We start from the raw sequence: 15,442 nt of genomic DNA on the forward strand, positions 1-15,442 counted from the left end.
CTCCTCTGGGGCAGAGCTTCCAAGGTCAGGGCTCCCACAGCTCTATCACTGTTGCTGGCCAAGTTGGTCAGCCCAGGGCCCAGAGCACTGGGGATTGACTTCCAGCTGGCATTGGCATGGAGGTGCTGGGTACTCAGACTCCCAGGGCTAGGGTTTCCTCTCTGCAAAAGAGGGTGGTGCTGCCCTCAAGGAACCAGCCAGGAGCAGCTAGGGCAAATGGTTTGCAGGGCTGAGTTCTGGGCCTGGTTGGGGGAAGGACAACTGCAGAGAGGATACTAAAACAAGAGTCTCCTTCTGGGAGGAGGGCAGACCAGTGGTGAAGAGGGGGCAACAGCAGGCTGCTGCTTCCTGCAAGGGCAGGGACCTAAGGAGTAAAGTCCCAGGAGTCTATTGGCTATGGCCTTGGCCTGAATGTCCTTAGATCAAGGTTCACAGGTAAGCAAGTCCAGTTGGGTTTTCAGGTCAAGCTGGTCCTCTGGGCCCTCCCTGCTGGCTTGCCAGGCTAACCCCACCTCAAGATGGCAGCTCAGGGAACCCCAACAGTTAGCCCCTCGCCTCAGCAAGTAGCCTGACTCTTAGGTATTCTGGCAGCTGGACCAATCCCCTGGGTGTCATGACCGGGTGGGGAATTCTGCCAGAAGTTAAGGGTTAATCCCAGGATGCTACCCTAGAGTACACTAGAAAAGGGAGCTCTCTGAAAGAATGGCCAAAGGAAACCCCTGGACAGGGAAAGCCACAAAGGGCAGGGAAGCAGCAGGCTTCTTCAGGACAACCCACTGGGCAATGCCAGACAGACAGACACGACGGGAGTGTGGGAGAACAACTGAATCTCAGTACAGCAGGGGAGGGGCAGGTGGGGCTCTGGGCTGGGCTCTCCTTGTCACAGCCCACAGAGGGTCTGCTGGTCAGAAAGGGAATCAGTGGTGCCTAGAGAGTCAGAAGACCAAGCCCCAGGCCCCAAGTTCCAGGAGGAGGCTCCAAGGGAGACCAGCATTCCACTAAATAACAAGCCAAGCCGGCAGGGCCCAGCAGGCTTAGAGCGTGCAGAAGGGGCCTGTGTCGTGGCGCTTGGGTCTTCGCACACCCTGTATGACCACTCCAGGCGCAGAGGGGAAGCGTGAATTGTAGCAGTCCTCCACATAGTAGGCAGCCGGGCCCGGGGTTTGTGCTGTAAAGAGAGAGGGCTGGGAGACCACCAACAGCAGCAGCCACCCCTGGGCCCTCGTCCTCAGCCTTCCACAGCACCCCGCCTCAATGAACCCAAGTCTCCTTACAGGAACTGAACCAGGAGGCAAAGGCAGGCGAGCGGCTCATGGAGAAGGCAGGTGAGCGTGGGTTCTGCAGACGGTACCCGGGAAGGATGTCGTAGGTGTTGGGGCTGGGGCGCTTTTCAGCCGGAGCCTGCACAGAAGCCTGGGGCGGGAGATGGGCACGAGGGCCCCTGCCCCGGAGCAGGCCTGGGCGGGCAAGGCCCGAAGGAGTCTTGGAAATGCTTCGGCGGCGGCCTCCGAAGCTGAAGGCCGGGAAGGAAGTTCGGCTGAGCGGCCCATAGTCGGCGGGAGATGGCCACTGGAAGGAGGCAGGAGGCCAGAGCTGCAGGGCCCTAGCCTGCAAGCTGCCCTGCTGCTTCCCCAACCTGGTCAGGCCACGCGGTCCTCGCGCCCCGCCCCGGGGCCCTACTCACCACCTGGCCCCGCCCACCAGGCCCGCCAGCCCCTCCCCACCACCTAGGTGCAGGGTGACTCATCCCCACCCCGCTGACTGGCGGACCCGCCCCCTCCACAGCTAGTTCCCCGCAGCACCTGCGAGCGCGCTCCGCACCTTTTGCTCTTGGTTAAAGTCGGCCTTCTGCGTGAACGGGCTTTCGCTCTGAAGCCACATGGTCTGCCACGCCCTGCGGCCGCCGCCCTCTGTGGTGGAGTAATCGTCGGTGGGCGCTTCAGGGAGGGACGCACCCATTCCCAGGCTGGGAATCCCAGGGGCTGGCTGCGGGGAGCCAGGAAGGAAGGGGACACGCACCTCGACCCGGGTGCTTGCAGCCAATGCTGTAGTGGGGGTGAGGGGAAGATTCTCGCACCGACAAGTTGGGCACCTCGTACTTGGTGGGGCCGGGGACGTCCAGGTCGATCAGGATCGGGGGGCGTCGCTCTAGCACTGGCAGCAGGAAGCAAGCTCTGGGCCTGGGTTTCTCCCTGTAGTCTGCTCCCTGCCCCTTACAGTTTCCAGGCCATCTTGGGGGCGGGGGTAGTTTAGCCAGAGCCCTCACTCACGCAGCTCCTTCAGGGTCCCGGAGCAGATAGGGTGGCACGTCTGGGGGGTGCATGTTCCTAGCCTGAGGCCGGCTGAGGCTCCCTTCCTCTTTGACAGCCACATCTCATCCCCGCTTCTCAACACCACAGTAGCCTCAGGCCTGCAAGAAAACCGGCAACCACTGTTCACCCAGCCCACTGGCTGCGCCCAGTTCCCCGCCTGGTAACGCCCCCTGATATTACTGGGTGGGACATAGAGGCTTCTGACTAAGGGGGCCATGAGTCCAGTGTTTGCCCCCATTGATGTAGAAATTTGCCAGGAATTTCACAGCCTTCTGGTCAAAATTCATCCTCCATACAGAGCTGTCTTCCTGAGGGCACTGCCAGGCTTTATGACTTCATTGGCCATCAAGGGGCCCCCTCTGTTGCCAGGAGCTCCCTGGGGAGGGAGCATTGTCCAACCCAGTAGAAGCTGCCCCAGGGGCCCCACCTGTAAGAGGCCCCTCCCCCAACCTGCTGAGTCAAGGGTGGGGGAGGGGCTGTCTGTCAAGAAGATACTAACCTTCTCCAGGGCTCCAGCTTTGGCCTCCTATACCACCCTCCCCACTTCTTGCCCCAACCCTTTCTCCTTTCCTGTACTTTGGGGCCTCCTGGGGGCTGGGCCTCACTTGAACAGGGTTTCTGGGAGGTTTGAGTTCCAGGCTGATAGTGACTGTTCACCAAGTCCTGCAGGTTACCAGGTGTTGGAGCCAGCCAGAGGAAGAAGGGCAGAGGGAGGGGTCCAGGAAGGCTGCCTGGAGGAGGAGGAGGAGGAGCTGCTTTCCTGCTTCCCCTGTAGGGCCAAGTGAAAACCTGTCTTCTGGGGGCACAAGGGCCAGCAGGGGCTTGGAGCTGTAGGTTCTCAGGTGAACTGAGCTGCCCAATCAAGCTGCAAGCAGTAATGATCCTGAGGGAGTAAGTGTGCACTTAGGAACCGGAACTCTTACCCATAGCCTCTGGTGCTGACGGGCCTGCCAACCCCAGCCCTGACCTCCACTCTAAACAGCAGGTTGGGGATGTAACTCAGTGGTAGAGCACTTGTCCAGCATATGCAAGGCCCCTGGGCTCAATCCCAGGTACTGAAGAAAAAGAAATCTCCACCTCTCCAGTCCCTCCTACCCAGCACCGCCTCTGCCTGGCACTCTGGAGGATGGACGGATGCATGTTGAGATGGGCAAGGGTTCCACCTGCTAGGCCTTGGACTGCCTTCCGTGTTGTGTGTACTTTGAGAACATAATCGTGATCATGTGCTGTGTAGTGTGCTGGGGAAGCCCTGTGTTGCTGCTTAGGCGATGAATGGCAATGCACACACCTCTGGCTGAGCGTCAGAGCACTTCCTCAGGGTAGCTTGCAGGGTCTTGTTCCAGCTTGACCTGTATCAGCCAATTGTACTCCAGAAGGTGTCTCCTAGCAGTGAGGCTTAGATGCTGCCTTCTCAGCATTTGATCAGCATTTACTTGATTCGGTGGACTTCTCTGCTACCATCTGGCACTCCGTTGTTGACTGGGCTTTTCTGGACATGGTCACGGTGTGTTTGCACTGTAACCTTGGGGGTAGATCACTCAGGGTGCATACTTTCCAGTTTGTAGTGTGGCTTGTTATATTGTTTGTGCTATTTTTTGACAGAGGGGATACTACTAGTTTTTTTCTATATGATGGTTAGAAAGTTCTTCCTGTACCTAATTTAAAAAAAATCAGGATTTGTTCAAAGTGGAAAATAATGTGCAGCTCCAGCAGAAAGAATCCAAAGACAGCCCCACACAGCTGTCCAGGTGGGACCCCCAGACTCAAAAGCTGACCTCCTCAGGGAGAAGGACTGGGGTTTAAAAAAAAAAAAAAAACCTTAAGGTGGGGGCAGGTGACCTGGAGGGGAGGTCCCTTTGGGGTTGCCAGAGTCCAGTCCCCTCCCAGTCTGTTTTCAGAGCATTGAAGTAGGAGGAGTCTTTGCAAGACCCCCTGCCTTGCCAATACAGCTTCCTAGACTGGTGCCTGGGAGCACTCACAGGGTTAACAGGTGGCCTGACCAAGAGGGAGCCCAACAGTGCTGGCCCCTTCACAATGGTTGCCAGGTGACTGGACTCCTCTCAGGGAAGAGAGCCAGACCAGAAGGAGCTGAGCCAGCAAGGGCGGAGTTGAGGCAAAATGACAGCTACCCAGAAACACAACCTCTTCACACCAGAACCTCACTACATCCCTGGGTAAGAACTACCTCAAGCTCCAGAGGGAGGCTGGGGTCAGAGCAGGATGCAGCAGCAGGGCCTGGCCTCCAGGGTGTTGAAAGTCAACGTTGCAGGGACCAAAGACCAGGGTGGGGCTAGGGGTATAGCTCAGTTGGTAGAGTGCTTGCTTCGCACACACAGGCTCTGGGTTCAATCCCCAGCACCACAAAAAAGAAAAAAGACAGACCAGGGTGACCAGGAGCCAGAATTGAGGCCCAGAGGGCTGAAGAACACTGGGGCAGGAAAGCTCTGGGTGGGGCTGAAGAGGAGGGCTCAGGCCTCACCCTTCCCTGCTGGCCTTGGTCCCGAATGCCATACCAGGTGGCCAGCATGTCCATCAGGAGCAGAATCTGGGGCAACCAAACAGCTGGTAGAGATTGGCTAAGTAAGTGCCAGACGCTCCTCCATAAAGCTCCCGATTTAGAGATGAGATAAGCCTGAGCCAGTTTGCCTCATTAGGTAACCTCCTCAAGTAAGAAATAAAAATCCTAGCCTATAATCCCTGAGACTTGGGAGGCTGAGGCAGGAGGATCCCAAGTTCAAGGTCAGCCTCAGCAACTCAGTGAGACCTTCAGCAATTTATCAAGATTTTGTCTCAAAAAATATAAAAGGAGCCAGGTGTGGTGGTGCAATGTGATCCCAACAAATTGGGAGGCTGAGGCAGGAGGATCATAAGTTGAAGGCCAACCTCAGCAACTTAGCCCTAAATTTAGACTTAGTGAGACCCTGTCTTAAAAAAAAAGGCTGGGCTGGGGATGTGGCTCAAGCCGTAGCGTGCTCTCCTGGCATGCGTGCGGCCCGGGTTCAATCCTCAGCACCACATACAAACAAAGATGTTGTGTCCGCCGAAAACTAAAAAATAAATATTAAAAAAAATTCTCTCTCTCTCTCTCTCTCTCTCTCTCTCTCCCCTCTCTCACTCTCTCTTAAAAAAAATTAAAAAAAAAAAAAAGAAAGAAAAAGGCTGAGGATTTAGTTGAGTAGTAAAGCAACCCTGAGGGTTCAATCCCCAGTACAAATAAGTAAATAAATGAAGACTGGGGATGTATGTAACTCAGTGGTAGAACCTCCCCCAGGTTCAATCCCCTGTACCCAAAATATAAAAATAAAAATCCTTTCACCAGGCACAGTGGTGCACACCTATACTCTCAGCTATTCAAAGACTGAGGCAGAAGAATGGCACATCCCAGGCCATCCACTTGACAACTTAGCAAGATCCTAGCTCAAAATAAAACAAAGGGCTGGGCTGGGGCTCAGCAGCAGAGGCTTGCCTAGCATGTGTGAGGCCCTGGATTCCATCCCCAGCACCACAAAATAATAAAAATCAAGCAGCCCTCTCTGGAATACACACACCCACGCACATGCACACAGATGCACACCTAGGGGAGAGACTAAGGGGCCTGGGCCACCTCTTAACAATGGTCACTGCTGGGGCAGGTAAGGCAGCTGGCACAGAGGCATACACTGGCCTTGCCACCTTTTCAACCACTTGGTCTGTGTTAACCTTGGCAGCTTCTAAAAAGATATGGGGTACAAGCATGCCAGGGGTGCACCTAGCATGCTTGACACATTGAAGCTCTGGGTTCATCCGCAGCCCCACAGAAGGGGAGGGTAAAGAAGGGCTGAGGCTGGGGCTCAGTGGTAGAGCCCTTGCCTAGCACATGTGGGGCACTGGGCTCGATCCTCAGCATGAATACAAATAAACAAATACAATAAAGGCATGCTGTCCATCTACAACTACAAAATTTTTTTTTAAAAAAGGAGGAGTAAAGCTAATCCAACCAAGATGATGGTGTTTGCCTATAGTCCCAGCTATTTGTAAAGCTGAGGTGGGGTGGGGGTGGGTGTCACTTGAGCCAGTTCAAGGCCATCCTGGGCAGCATAGTGAAACCCTGTCTCGGGGAAAAAAAATTCACTCCTTAGGTTATCACACAGGCCTCTGGCAGGACTGAGCACCTAGATTCCCCCTGAGGCTAAAGGACTTTTCCCCTTCAAAGTCCTGGCCATAACTTTGTTTGGGGACCAGCTGGGGACTGCCTGGGCTTCCGTCTGCCTGGGCTCTGTGCTGGGACAAGTCACCATCCCTGAACTTGCTCCTGCAAGATGAAGCTCTCCAATTCCCTTGTCTTTGACACTAGGATCAGAGAGGGGATAGAAGATGGTAGGGCATAGGCGAGAAGACAATCTGATGGCAGTGATGACAGCAAATCTCAGCTCTGGGCCAGACACATTCTCACCATTTGAGCTTAAGAGCACCAGAACACAGCTCCCACAACCCACTTTTATTATTTATTTATTTATTTTGGTACTGGGGATTGAACTCAGGGGCACTCAACCACTGAGCCACATCCCAGCCCTATTTTGTATTTTATTTAAAGACAGGGTCTCACTGAGTTGCTCAGCGCCTTGCTGAGGTTGGTTTTGAACTCAACAATCCTCCTGCCTCAGCCGCCTGAGCTGTTGGAATTATAGCTGTGAGCCACCAGGCCTATCCCACCACCCCCATTTCACAGGTGAGGTCAGGTAACCTGCTGCAGGTCAGGAAGCTGCTGAGTAGCAGGCAGGCTGGATCTATCTGCATCCTGATTGCAAGAACCTTGCCCAGGGATCTTCCCTTGCCAACCAGCCTTGCCTCCTTTTTCCTCTGCAGCTATGCCGGCTTCTATCCACAGCTGCGTTACCAAGTGGGGAACACCTATGGGCGCACCACAGCACAGCTGCTCACAGATCCCAGCGTGCAGAAGAGCCCCTGCTCTGTTCTCTCCCCTATATCTAAGCCCAGATTCATTGAGGACTTCAGCAAGTCTAAACCCCCCTTCATCCCCTGCAGGGACCTGAATGAGCCCTATATCCCCCACTACACTGGTGAGCTGCTGGCCCCTGCTCCCTGCCCTGCCCCTTCCTGTGCCCACCTTCCTGTCCATGTGGCTTATTAGCTGCCATGTCTGTACAGGTCTGAAGCCATACAAGAACTTTGAGATCCTGGGCCAGCTCCCACCCCAGGAGGTGGGTGCACAAGGGTCTCCAGAGAACATATCCAGACAGGTTCTGCTGCCTGCAGGTTTCATGCCCTACCCTCCCTACCCCCCATGCCCACCTGGCAGGAAGGGATACTCTGGAGAGTTGGGACACCCAGGCCTGCTGCTGGCATATGGAGAAGATGCGTGGAAGACTGCTGCCCCCGTCCCTGAGGTTCCAGGGCAGTCCCAGGTGACTGGAGACATACTGGCATTGGACTCGCACCCCCCCCCCCAGACCCAGGTGGGAGCTGGGTGGTGACTTGCCCCTTCCCCCTTCCAGCTGTACCACTACAGGAGGGACGAGTACCTGCCCCCACCCCACAGGCAGGAGACTCTAGATGTAGGCAGGTTCCAGCGGCTACCTCAGTTGGACCACCCCAACCTGATCCAACGCAAGGCTATTTCAGGTGGGTGCTAGGGCCTGGGCTGGTCCCTCACTAGGTCACAGGGGTCCAGGTGAGATGGAGGGGGTGAGGGACTGAGGCTCCTGCCCTCCACCTTCCCTACTCCCTGAACAGGCCAACCTGTCCTGCCTCAGCTATTTCTTTGAGCCCAGCTGCTCCCAGGAGGTGCTCCTTGACCTGCCTATACCCTCAAGACAGTCACTAATGTTTAGGAAAGGTTGACCAGCTTCCCTCACACACCTGAGGGCAACTGGGTATACCCAGAGGAAAATCAAGGGGACCTGGGTGGGACCCTGACAGCAGCCCACCCCCAGGCTATGCTGGCTTCATACCACGGTTCACTTGGGTGATGGGTGTTAATTACCGCGATGGAGTCACACAGGCTATGGACGAGTTTGACAAGAACCAGGTAGGAGACCACCATCCAGGCCCCTCCCAGGTGCCCCACTGGCACCCAAGCTAGGCCTGCACTCCCCTCAGCAGCTCCTCCTGAAGGGATCACAAATCCAGGCTTCCAGAGAGGCCTGGGGAAGGGTTCTACCGGGCTCAGAGGCCCCCATCCTAACAAGGTCTGTGTCTGTCACATATTTTGACATGGGCTAGGGAAATAGGAAGACCTATGAGCACCATCACCCTTTTCTGAGAACTAGTCCTGGGATATGGTAGCCCTTCCCTGTAGTCCCAGCAGCAGGATTGCAAATTCAAGACCAGCTTGGGTAATTCAGCAAGACCCTGTCTCAAAATTATGAGGGCTGAAGATGGAGCTCAGTGGTAAATCCCTCCTGGTAACATGTTCCACCAGCCAGCCTTTTGCTTCCAAGGTGGGTAGTGGAGGCAGGGTTTGTCAGCACCTGTTTTGTCTGCCCAGTTCCTGTTCAGAAATCCAGTCTGTTCTTTGGGTGAGAGGTTGCCCAAGAACCACTGGCCAAACACCACCATCTACAACAGCCAGGGCCTGATCCCGTTCTATATGGGCTTCATCCCTCGTGAGTACTGCTCCCAAGAATCTAATGCTCACTTCCCTGATCCTGTCCTTGGGTGTGGCGGGGGTGGGGGTGGCGGTGATGATGGTGTTGGGATGCCCCATGGGGGCCTAGGTCCTTCATTGTTGATGCAGTCCTGGTGTCTGGCCATGTTGTCCCACCATCCTAAGCCTGGAAGGGGTTCACCAGCCCTGCTGAATTTCTGGACAGAGGTCAGCTGGCATAGGATTACCCTGGTCCTCTGGTTCCCTGGATAGGACAGGCCAAGTGAGCCCTGCAGGAGCCATGTGCAGACCTGCCCCAGGCCCTTGGCAAGCTTAAGCCAACTACATTCTTGCTCCCTCACATAGACATGCAGGACAACTATGCCCTGACCTTTGGCAACAGCACCCGAAAGGCCTACCGGAAGGAACTGGAGAGGCGGAAGGAACTGGAGAGGCGAACCGCACACTGAAAATGCTTTAATGGTGATGTCTGTACAGCATGTGATGTTAGGACAGAAGGACAGCAAGTGCACAGTGAGATATGGCCTGCAGAACAGCTGAATGAATAAAGAGTTCACACTGCTTCCACGCTTTACCCATGACAGACAGCTCTAGGCCACCTCCTCCTCGGCCTCCTCCTCAAACTCGCCCTCCTCCTCCGCCGTGGCGTCCTGGTACTGCTGGTACTCAGACACCAGGTCATTCATATTGCTCTCGGCTTCAGTGAACTCCATCTCGTCCATGCCCTCACCTGTGTACCAGTGCAGGAAGGCCTTGCGCCGGAACATGGCAGTGAACTGCTCCGAGATGCGCTTGAACAGCTCCTGGATGGCGGTGCTGTTGCCAATGAAGGTGGCAGACATTTTTAGCCCCCGGGGCGGAATGTCACAGACAGCTGTTTTCACATTGTTGGGGATCCACTCCACAAAATAGCTGCTGTTCTTGTTCTGGACATTAAGCATCTGTTCATCCACCTCCTTCATGGACATGCGGCCCCTGAACACAGCAGCCACTGTTAGGTAGCGGCCATGGCGGGGGTCGCAGGCGGCCATCATGTTCTTGGCGTCAAACATCTGCTGGGTGAGCTCAGGCACCGTCAGGGCACGGTACTGCTGGCTGCCCCTGCTGGTCAGGGGGGCAAAGCCAGGCATAAAGAAGTGCAGGCGGGGAAAGGGCACCATGTTCACAGCCAGCTTCCTAAGGTCAGCATTAAGCTGTCCTGGAAAGCGCAGGCAGGTGGTGACCCCACTCATGGTGGCAGACACCAGGTGGTTAAGGTCACCATAAGTTGGTGTGGTCAGCTTTAGGGTTCTGAAGCAAATGTCATAGAGGGCTTCATTATCAATGCAATAGGTTTCGTCTGTATTTTCTACAAGCTGGTGGACTGAGAGTGTGGCATTGTAGGGCTCAACCACTGTATCCGACACTTTAGGGGAGGGCACCACACTGAATGTGTTCATGATCCTGTCTGGGTACTCCTCCCGGATCTTGCTGATGAGGAGGGTACCCATCCCAGAACCAGTCCCCCCACCCAGGGAGTGGGTCAGCTGGAAACCCTGCAGGCAGTCACAGCTCTCTGCCTCCTTCCTCACAACATCCAGCACAGAGTCCACCAGCTCCGCGCCTTCTGTGTAGTGCCCCTTGGCCCAGTTGTTCCCAGCACCACTCTGACCTATAAAAAGAGAACAAGTTATCATACTTGCTAAGTATGTGATCACCACTGGTCTCCAACACACATACCAAATGACATGGTGAGATTATGCCCTGGAGATAAGGAAAATGAACCCAAGTAATACCACAGCAGCTCCTACCACCAAAAAATTAAATCAGGCGTCAAAGTTGAGGCAGTTTAATAAAACCCTCAGTGGGAAACCCTGGCCAATTCCCAAGGACAGCCACACAGCTAACATGGTATGGAGATTATATCTACCCCTCCTTGCCGGAAGGCAGACAGCTGGGCCTGCCTCCAAAGCGGCTTTAGGCAGAGACTAAGTGACTCAAAGGGCAAGAGGTGTCCAGGGGGCCCCAGCTATGTAATTCCAGCAGCGGTGTCCTTGGGGCAGCCCCTTAACCTTTGAGCCGCCCAGGTTACAAAGCCGTGCCCAGCCCCCACCCCTATTTACCGAAAACGAAGTTGTCTGGCCTGAAGATCTGCCCAAAAGGGCCCGAGCGCACCGAGTCCATGGTGCCAGGCTCCAGGTCCACGAGCACAGCGCGGGGCACGTACTTGCCACCTGGCGGAAGAAGAAGGTCAGCGAGGGGAGGCCCGCGGGGTCGCAAGAGGGACTGGGGCGGGGGTCTCACCGGTGGCCTCGTTGTAGTACACATTGATGCGCTCCAACTGCAGATCGCTGTCCCCGTGGTACGTGCCGGTAGGATCGATGCCATGCTCGTCGCTGATCACCTCCCAGAACTGCAATCGATGAGGGCAGGCCGGGTAGGCGCAGGCTGAGTCACGGTGGCCGGTGCGCCGGGAAGCGGCCCCGCCCCGGATGGGCGCGGCGGGCCCTCCCCTCCCCCGCCTGCGCGCCCCGCCGCTAGGCCCACAGAGCCTCCGAGTCCACCCCCATTCCCGCTAGCCGCCCAGGTACGGGCCCGGCCCCGCGCGGGCGCTTGGGCCGCAATGCGGGGCGCCGCCCGGCCAGCGGTGCCGCCATCTTCCCCAGTCGGCCGGCTGATCTCCCTCCCCCACGGCTCGCCCAGCCAGGTCCGCAGCATCCCGGACCCCCACCTTGGCGCCGATCTGGTTGCCGCACTGCCCGGCTTGCAGGTGCACGATCTCCCTCATGGTGGCGGCTGCGCGGGAAGCAAGAGGAACTAGAAAGCGGAAGAGCAGACGCGCAGAGTGCTACAACCGACGCTCCGCCAGTGCTTATATACCCATCGCGCCCGCCTCTACCAACCCTGGATTGGGCCCCCAGAACGAGGCCGGCAAGCGGGCTCACTTGATTGGTTATATCACCATCAATCGTGCGGCCTACGGGCTGCCTTCCCAACGACGCCCACTTGTTATTGGTCAAGAGCGGCTGCGGACCTCCCTATCACAATTCCCCCTCACCGGGCTCAACAGTGTCTAGTCCATTGGTTGTTTCAAATGATTGATTTGTCCTCCCATTGGCTGACTCTCGGAAGCTCGCCGACGCGCTGGCGCTATTGGCTGTGCTTGGTTGGCGTCCTGGTAACCGCCGCATTGCAGCGGGACGCGCGGAGGCGGGGGCGCGGGGAGCCGGGCGCGGGTTTCCGGCCGGACTAGGGGCCTGGGAGCGGGCGGTGTAGGCTGGACTAGGGTTGGAGCCCGACAGTGCGCCTTCTCGAGGACGGAAGCGGCAGAACGACGCATCACCGGGGCCCGGCCGGCTGCCAGCGATACACCTGGGCCCTGGCGAGCTCGATAGAGGCGGAACCGGCCCTGTCTTGGGGAGTCCCCAAGCCTAGCTCGGGGTGCGAGCTGTGAACGGCTAAATTAGAAGCGGGCTTGGTGTCCGGCGGCGCGGCTGGGTCCTCCCGGGACGCGCAGGGACTCCGCCCCGGCCGCCTCTGCGGCGGTGCGCAGTGTTGTGGAGACGGTGCTGGCCCGGCGCCCGTCGCCTTGGAGCCGCGGCCCAGGATCGCGGAGCTGCGTGGAGACTGCAGGGCCTGGCATGCCTGGCCTTGTCTCTGTTTGTACTTCAGAGGGAAAACAAAACGTATAAAGGAAAAACAGTTAAACTACATGTGGTTGCACCATCAAGCACTTTAAAAGCAGTGTATTTGAGTTATGTTTTTGTAACGTTTTAAAAGGGATGAATTACACCATAGGGGTCTGCCCTTGCTTGGCCTGTGGGCATCACTGGATCTGGCCTTCCAGGTGAACTTTTTACCCTTTGTCTACCAACAGGAAGGTATTGGGGGCAATTTCTACTTCTTATTTGTCTACGTAGAGGAAATGCACCCTTTCCTTGTCACCTGATGTGCAATACCACAGTGTTGTTTTGGTATCCAATGACTGAAATATTGTCAAACAAGCAGCCTCCTGAGCCTATGTTGCGACATCAGCATTTTCATCCCCTCCCCCACCCCTGACCCGTGATCTGTAGCTCTTGGGGTATGAGGGGCATTCTGTTGCCCACGTTTGCCAGTTTGCCAACTGAACCCAGAGGGTGAGTCAGCATCAATGACAAACTGTCCCAGCAGGGCCTGGGGGATGAGCCTCCTTCTGGACAGACTGGTCCAGAGAGGGGGCTGGCTCCTGTTGACCACTGAAATAAGACCCATTCTTCAGAAGGTCTGGAGTCCTGCAATGGCATGTGGGGTGTGCAGGGTCATTGCCAGGCATCCTAGGGTCCTCCCAGTGCCCTTAGCATCCCCTCAGTTGGCTTAGGGCCATACAGAGTAGCTTAACTGCCTGGGCAGTAGATAGGGAGTCCTTTTAAACCCTGTAGTGAGTTGTTACAAATGGTCAAGGAGGGAGAAGCTCCAGTTTTCCCCCAAATGAACACAACCCTGCAGTTTGCCCTTCAAGATGTTTGAGTCCCCAGCATTCTGGCATCCTGTTAAAGCCACCCCACTCCCAGTCTGTAGACTGAGGGCCCATTCTCACTAGAAAAAGCTCTTGCTTTCTTGACCAGTGCCCACAGTGGTGGGAGGTCAGCATGGCACTCTATTTAACAGGTCATAGAATACAGGTTGTGCCACCTGCCTGCATGAGTCAGAACTCTTCCTGGCACGAAGCTGTTTGCCTTGTTCCTCATGTTGCCCTTGTGAGGTGGACTTTAGCTGGGGATAAGACAGCAAAAGAAGCCAGGCATGTGGCTCAGGGCTGTAATCCCAGCAGCTCAGGAGGCTAGATAGGAGGATCACAAGTTTAAGACCAGCTTCAGCAATTTAGTGAGCCCCCAAGCAACTTAGTGAGAACCTTTCTCAAAAAGGGCTGGGGATGTAGCTCAGTGGTAAAGTGCCCTTAGTTTCAATCTCCAGTACCGAGAGAGAGAGAGAGAGAGAGAGAGAGAGAGAGAGAGGGGGGGGGGGGGGGAGAGAAGAAAAGAATAAAAGATAGCAAAAGACTCCCTGTGGCCTATTGGGCCTGAGCTCAACAAGGACAGTGACTGCAGAGCTGATGGGGAGAGGCGATGCAGGTTCCCACTCTGAACCAAGTGTGCTGCTGCCCCTGTGGGGGAGAGGAGGACAGAATGGGCCAGGAGGGCCTGATTCTGGGCCTGTGGCCAGGCAGGATGCACACCAGAGAGGGACAGAAGAGCAGGGAAGCAGGGTGGGATGGGTGGCGGGAGCACTAAGCACCTGCCCTCCCTTTCCAGCTTGCAGCTGTTGGAGGCGTCCACAAGGAAGGCTCTGTTTACTGGTGGCCATGGTCCCAGTGGGAGGCTGCATTACCGCCAGGCAGGGGCAGCAGGCAGACAGTCCTCATGGCCTTAAAGGACCCTGTGGTCAGCCTTTATGGGAGGCCTCCTCTGTCTCGGAAGGAGAGGTGCCCAGGATGCTTCCGTCCCCTCTCCACGAGAAGGCATGCCTCCCCAAATGGGTCTCCCTGGGGAGCCAGACAGGCCCAGGGATCTCAGAGGGACCTGATGCTGCATCAGCAGGAGGGTCCTACAGTCACAGGGTGGGAGAGTCAAAGCTGGATGCATGAGCTAGCCATGGTGAGGGCTGTTCTGTCTTGCTAGAGCCCATTCCTGCACGTTTTTGGGTTTCCAGAACAAGCAGTCACTTTCTTTAGTGAAACCCAGGCCTAGGAGGCTGGGGGGTTGGGGGAAGACCTAGAGGTCTTAACCAGGGTTAAGGGGTCAGAGAGGGCCTGGGGAGCCATGGGGAGCACTAAGGGAATCAAAGGGTAAAAGGACAGGTCCACAGGCAAGAAATGGCCCTGGCCCGGGGCCTCATCTTCCTGACAGCCACATCCGGTAGCCTACTCATCTAGTTAGGCAAACCCCAGAGGGGGCTGGGAAGAAAGGTTCTGGGCCAGGAGGATGTGAGTGGCAGATGGGCAAACTGGTATTCTTGTCTGGGGTCAGCTCCTGCTCTCACCTCCCCCTACACACACAACACACACACACAACTTGGTGACTGAATGATGAGGTGACCGAATCTTGCTTTCCTTGATGGTAGTGTGGGGGAGGTGGGATTGGGGTGGGTGCAGGCAGCCCAGGGCTGCAGGTTGCTGGAGGTATCCAGTCACCTGCTGGCAGGCAGACAAGCCTTCCAGTGTGGAAACCAGACCTCACAGTGGGGGTGCATGGGGGAAGACGGAACACCCAGCCAGCACTCACATCGCCTCCCGGGGCTCCTCTGCCCTCCGGGGCGCCCGTCCCCTCCCTTGTAACCCGGTGTGGGGAACAGTGGCTCGGCCTCGCCTTCTCTCATCGGCCTTCCGGCGGCGGTTGCGCAGGTGGAGCAGGTTCCCGCGGGCCGAAGGGCGCCCCCTGGCGTCCTAGCGAAACCCTGGCCCTCTTAAGCACCGCCTGGGTCTCCCCAGCAAGGACCCGGACCCGGGGGCGGGGGGTGGTGCCTCGAGGACAACTTGATCCTCTTCGCAGCTCCCTCAACCCCC

General features: G+C 56.6%; 3 protein-coding genes across 3 annotated transcripts; 1 reads left to right on the top strand and 2 right to left on the bottom strand.

Annotated features, from left to right (window-relative positions):
• Nucleotides 1-1,034: 1,034 nt before the first annotated feature.
• Nucleotides 1,035-2,599, bottom strand: Stpg3 (sperm-tail PG-rich repeat containing 3). Its single transcript, XM_076842985.1, has 6 exons — nt 2,493-2,599; nt 2,271-2,410; nt 2,020-2,154; nt 1,822-1,910; nt 1,275-1,569; nt 1,035-1,168 (listed from the first exon to the last, which is right to left on the bottom strand). Exons 1-6 carry the CDS (start codon nt 2,597-2,599, stop codon nt 1,035-1,037), a joined length of 900 nt encoding a protein of 299 aa, XP_076699100.1.
• A 1,831-nt stretch (nt 2,600-4,430) lies between these two features.
• Cimip2a (ciliary microtubule inner protein 2A) lies at nt 4,431-9,368 on the top strand. Its single transcript, XM_076844955.2, has 7 exons — nt 4,431-4,486; nt 7,158-7,372; nt 7,461-7,717; nt 7,808-7,934; nt 8,246-8,340; nt 8,800-8,917; nt 9,265-9,368. Exons 1-7 carry the CDS (start codon nt 4,431-4,433, stop codon nt 9,366-9,368), a joined length of 972 nt encoding a protein of 323 aa, XP_076701070.1.
• Tubb4b (tubulin beta 4B class IVb) lies at nt 9,361-11,741 on the bottom strand. Its single transcript, XM_076842986.2, has 4 exons — nt 11,630-11,741; nt 11,203-11,311; nt 11,022-11,132; nt 9,361-10,570 (listed from the first exon to the last, which is right to left on the bottom strand). The coding sequence occupies exons 1-4, from the start codon at nt 11,684-11,686 to the stop codon at nt 9,510-9,512; spliced, it is 1,338 nt and encodes a 445-aa protein (XP_076699101.1). The 5' UTR covers nt 11,687-11,741; the 3' UTR covers nt 9,361-9,509.
• Between the last annotated feature and the right edge of the window lie 3,701 nt (nt 11,742-15,442).

This window comes from Callospermophilus lateralis, chromosome 2, assembly GCF_048772815.1.
Source record: "Callospermophilus lateralis isolate mCalLat2 chromosome 2, mCalLat2.hap1, whole genome shotgun sequence".
NCBI classification, from domain to species: Eukaryota; Metazoa; Chordata; class Mammalia; order Rodentia; family Sciuridae; genus Callospermophilus; species Callospermophilus lateralis.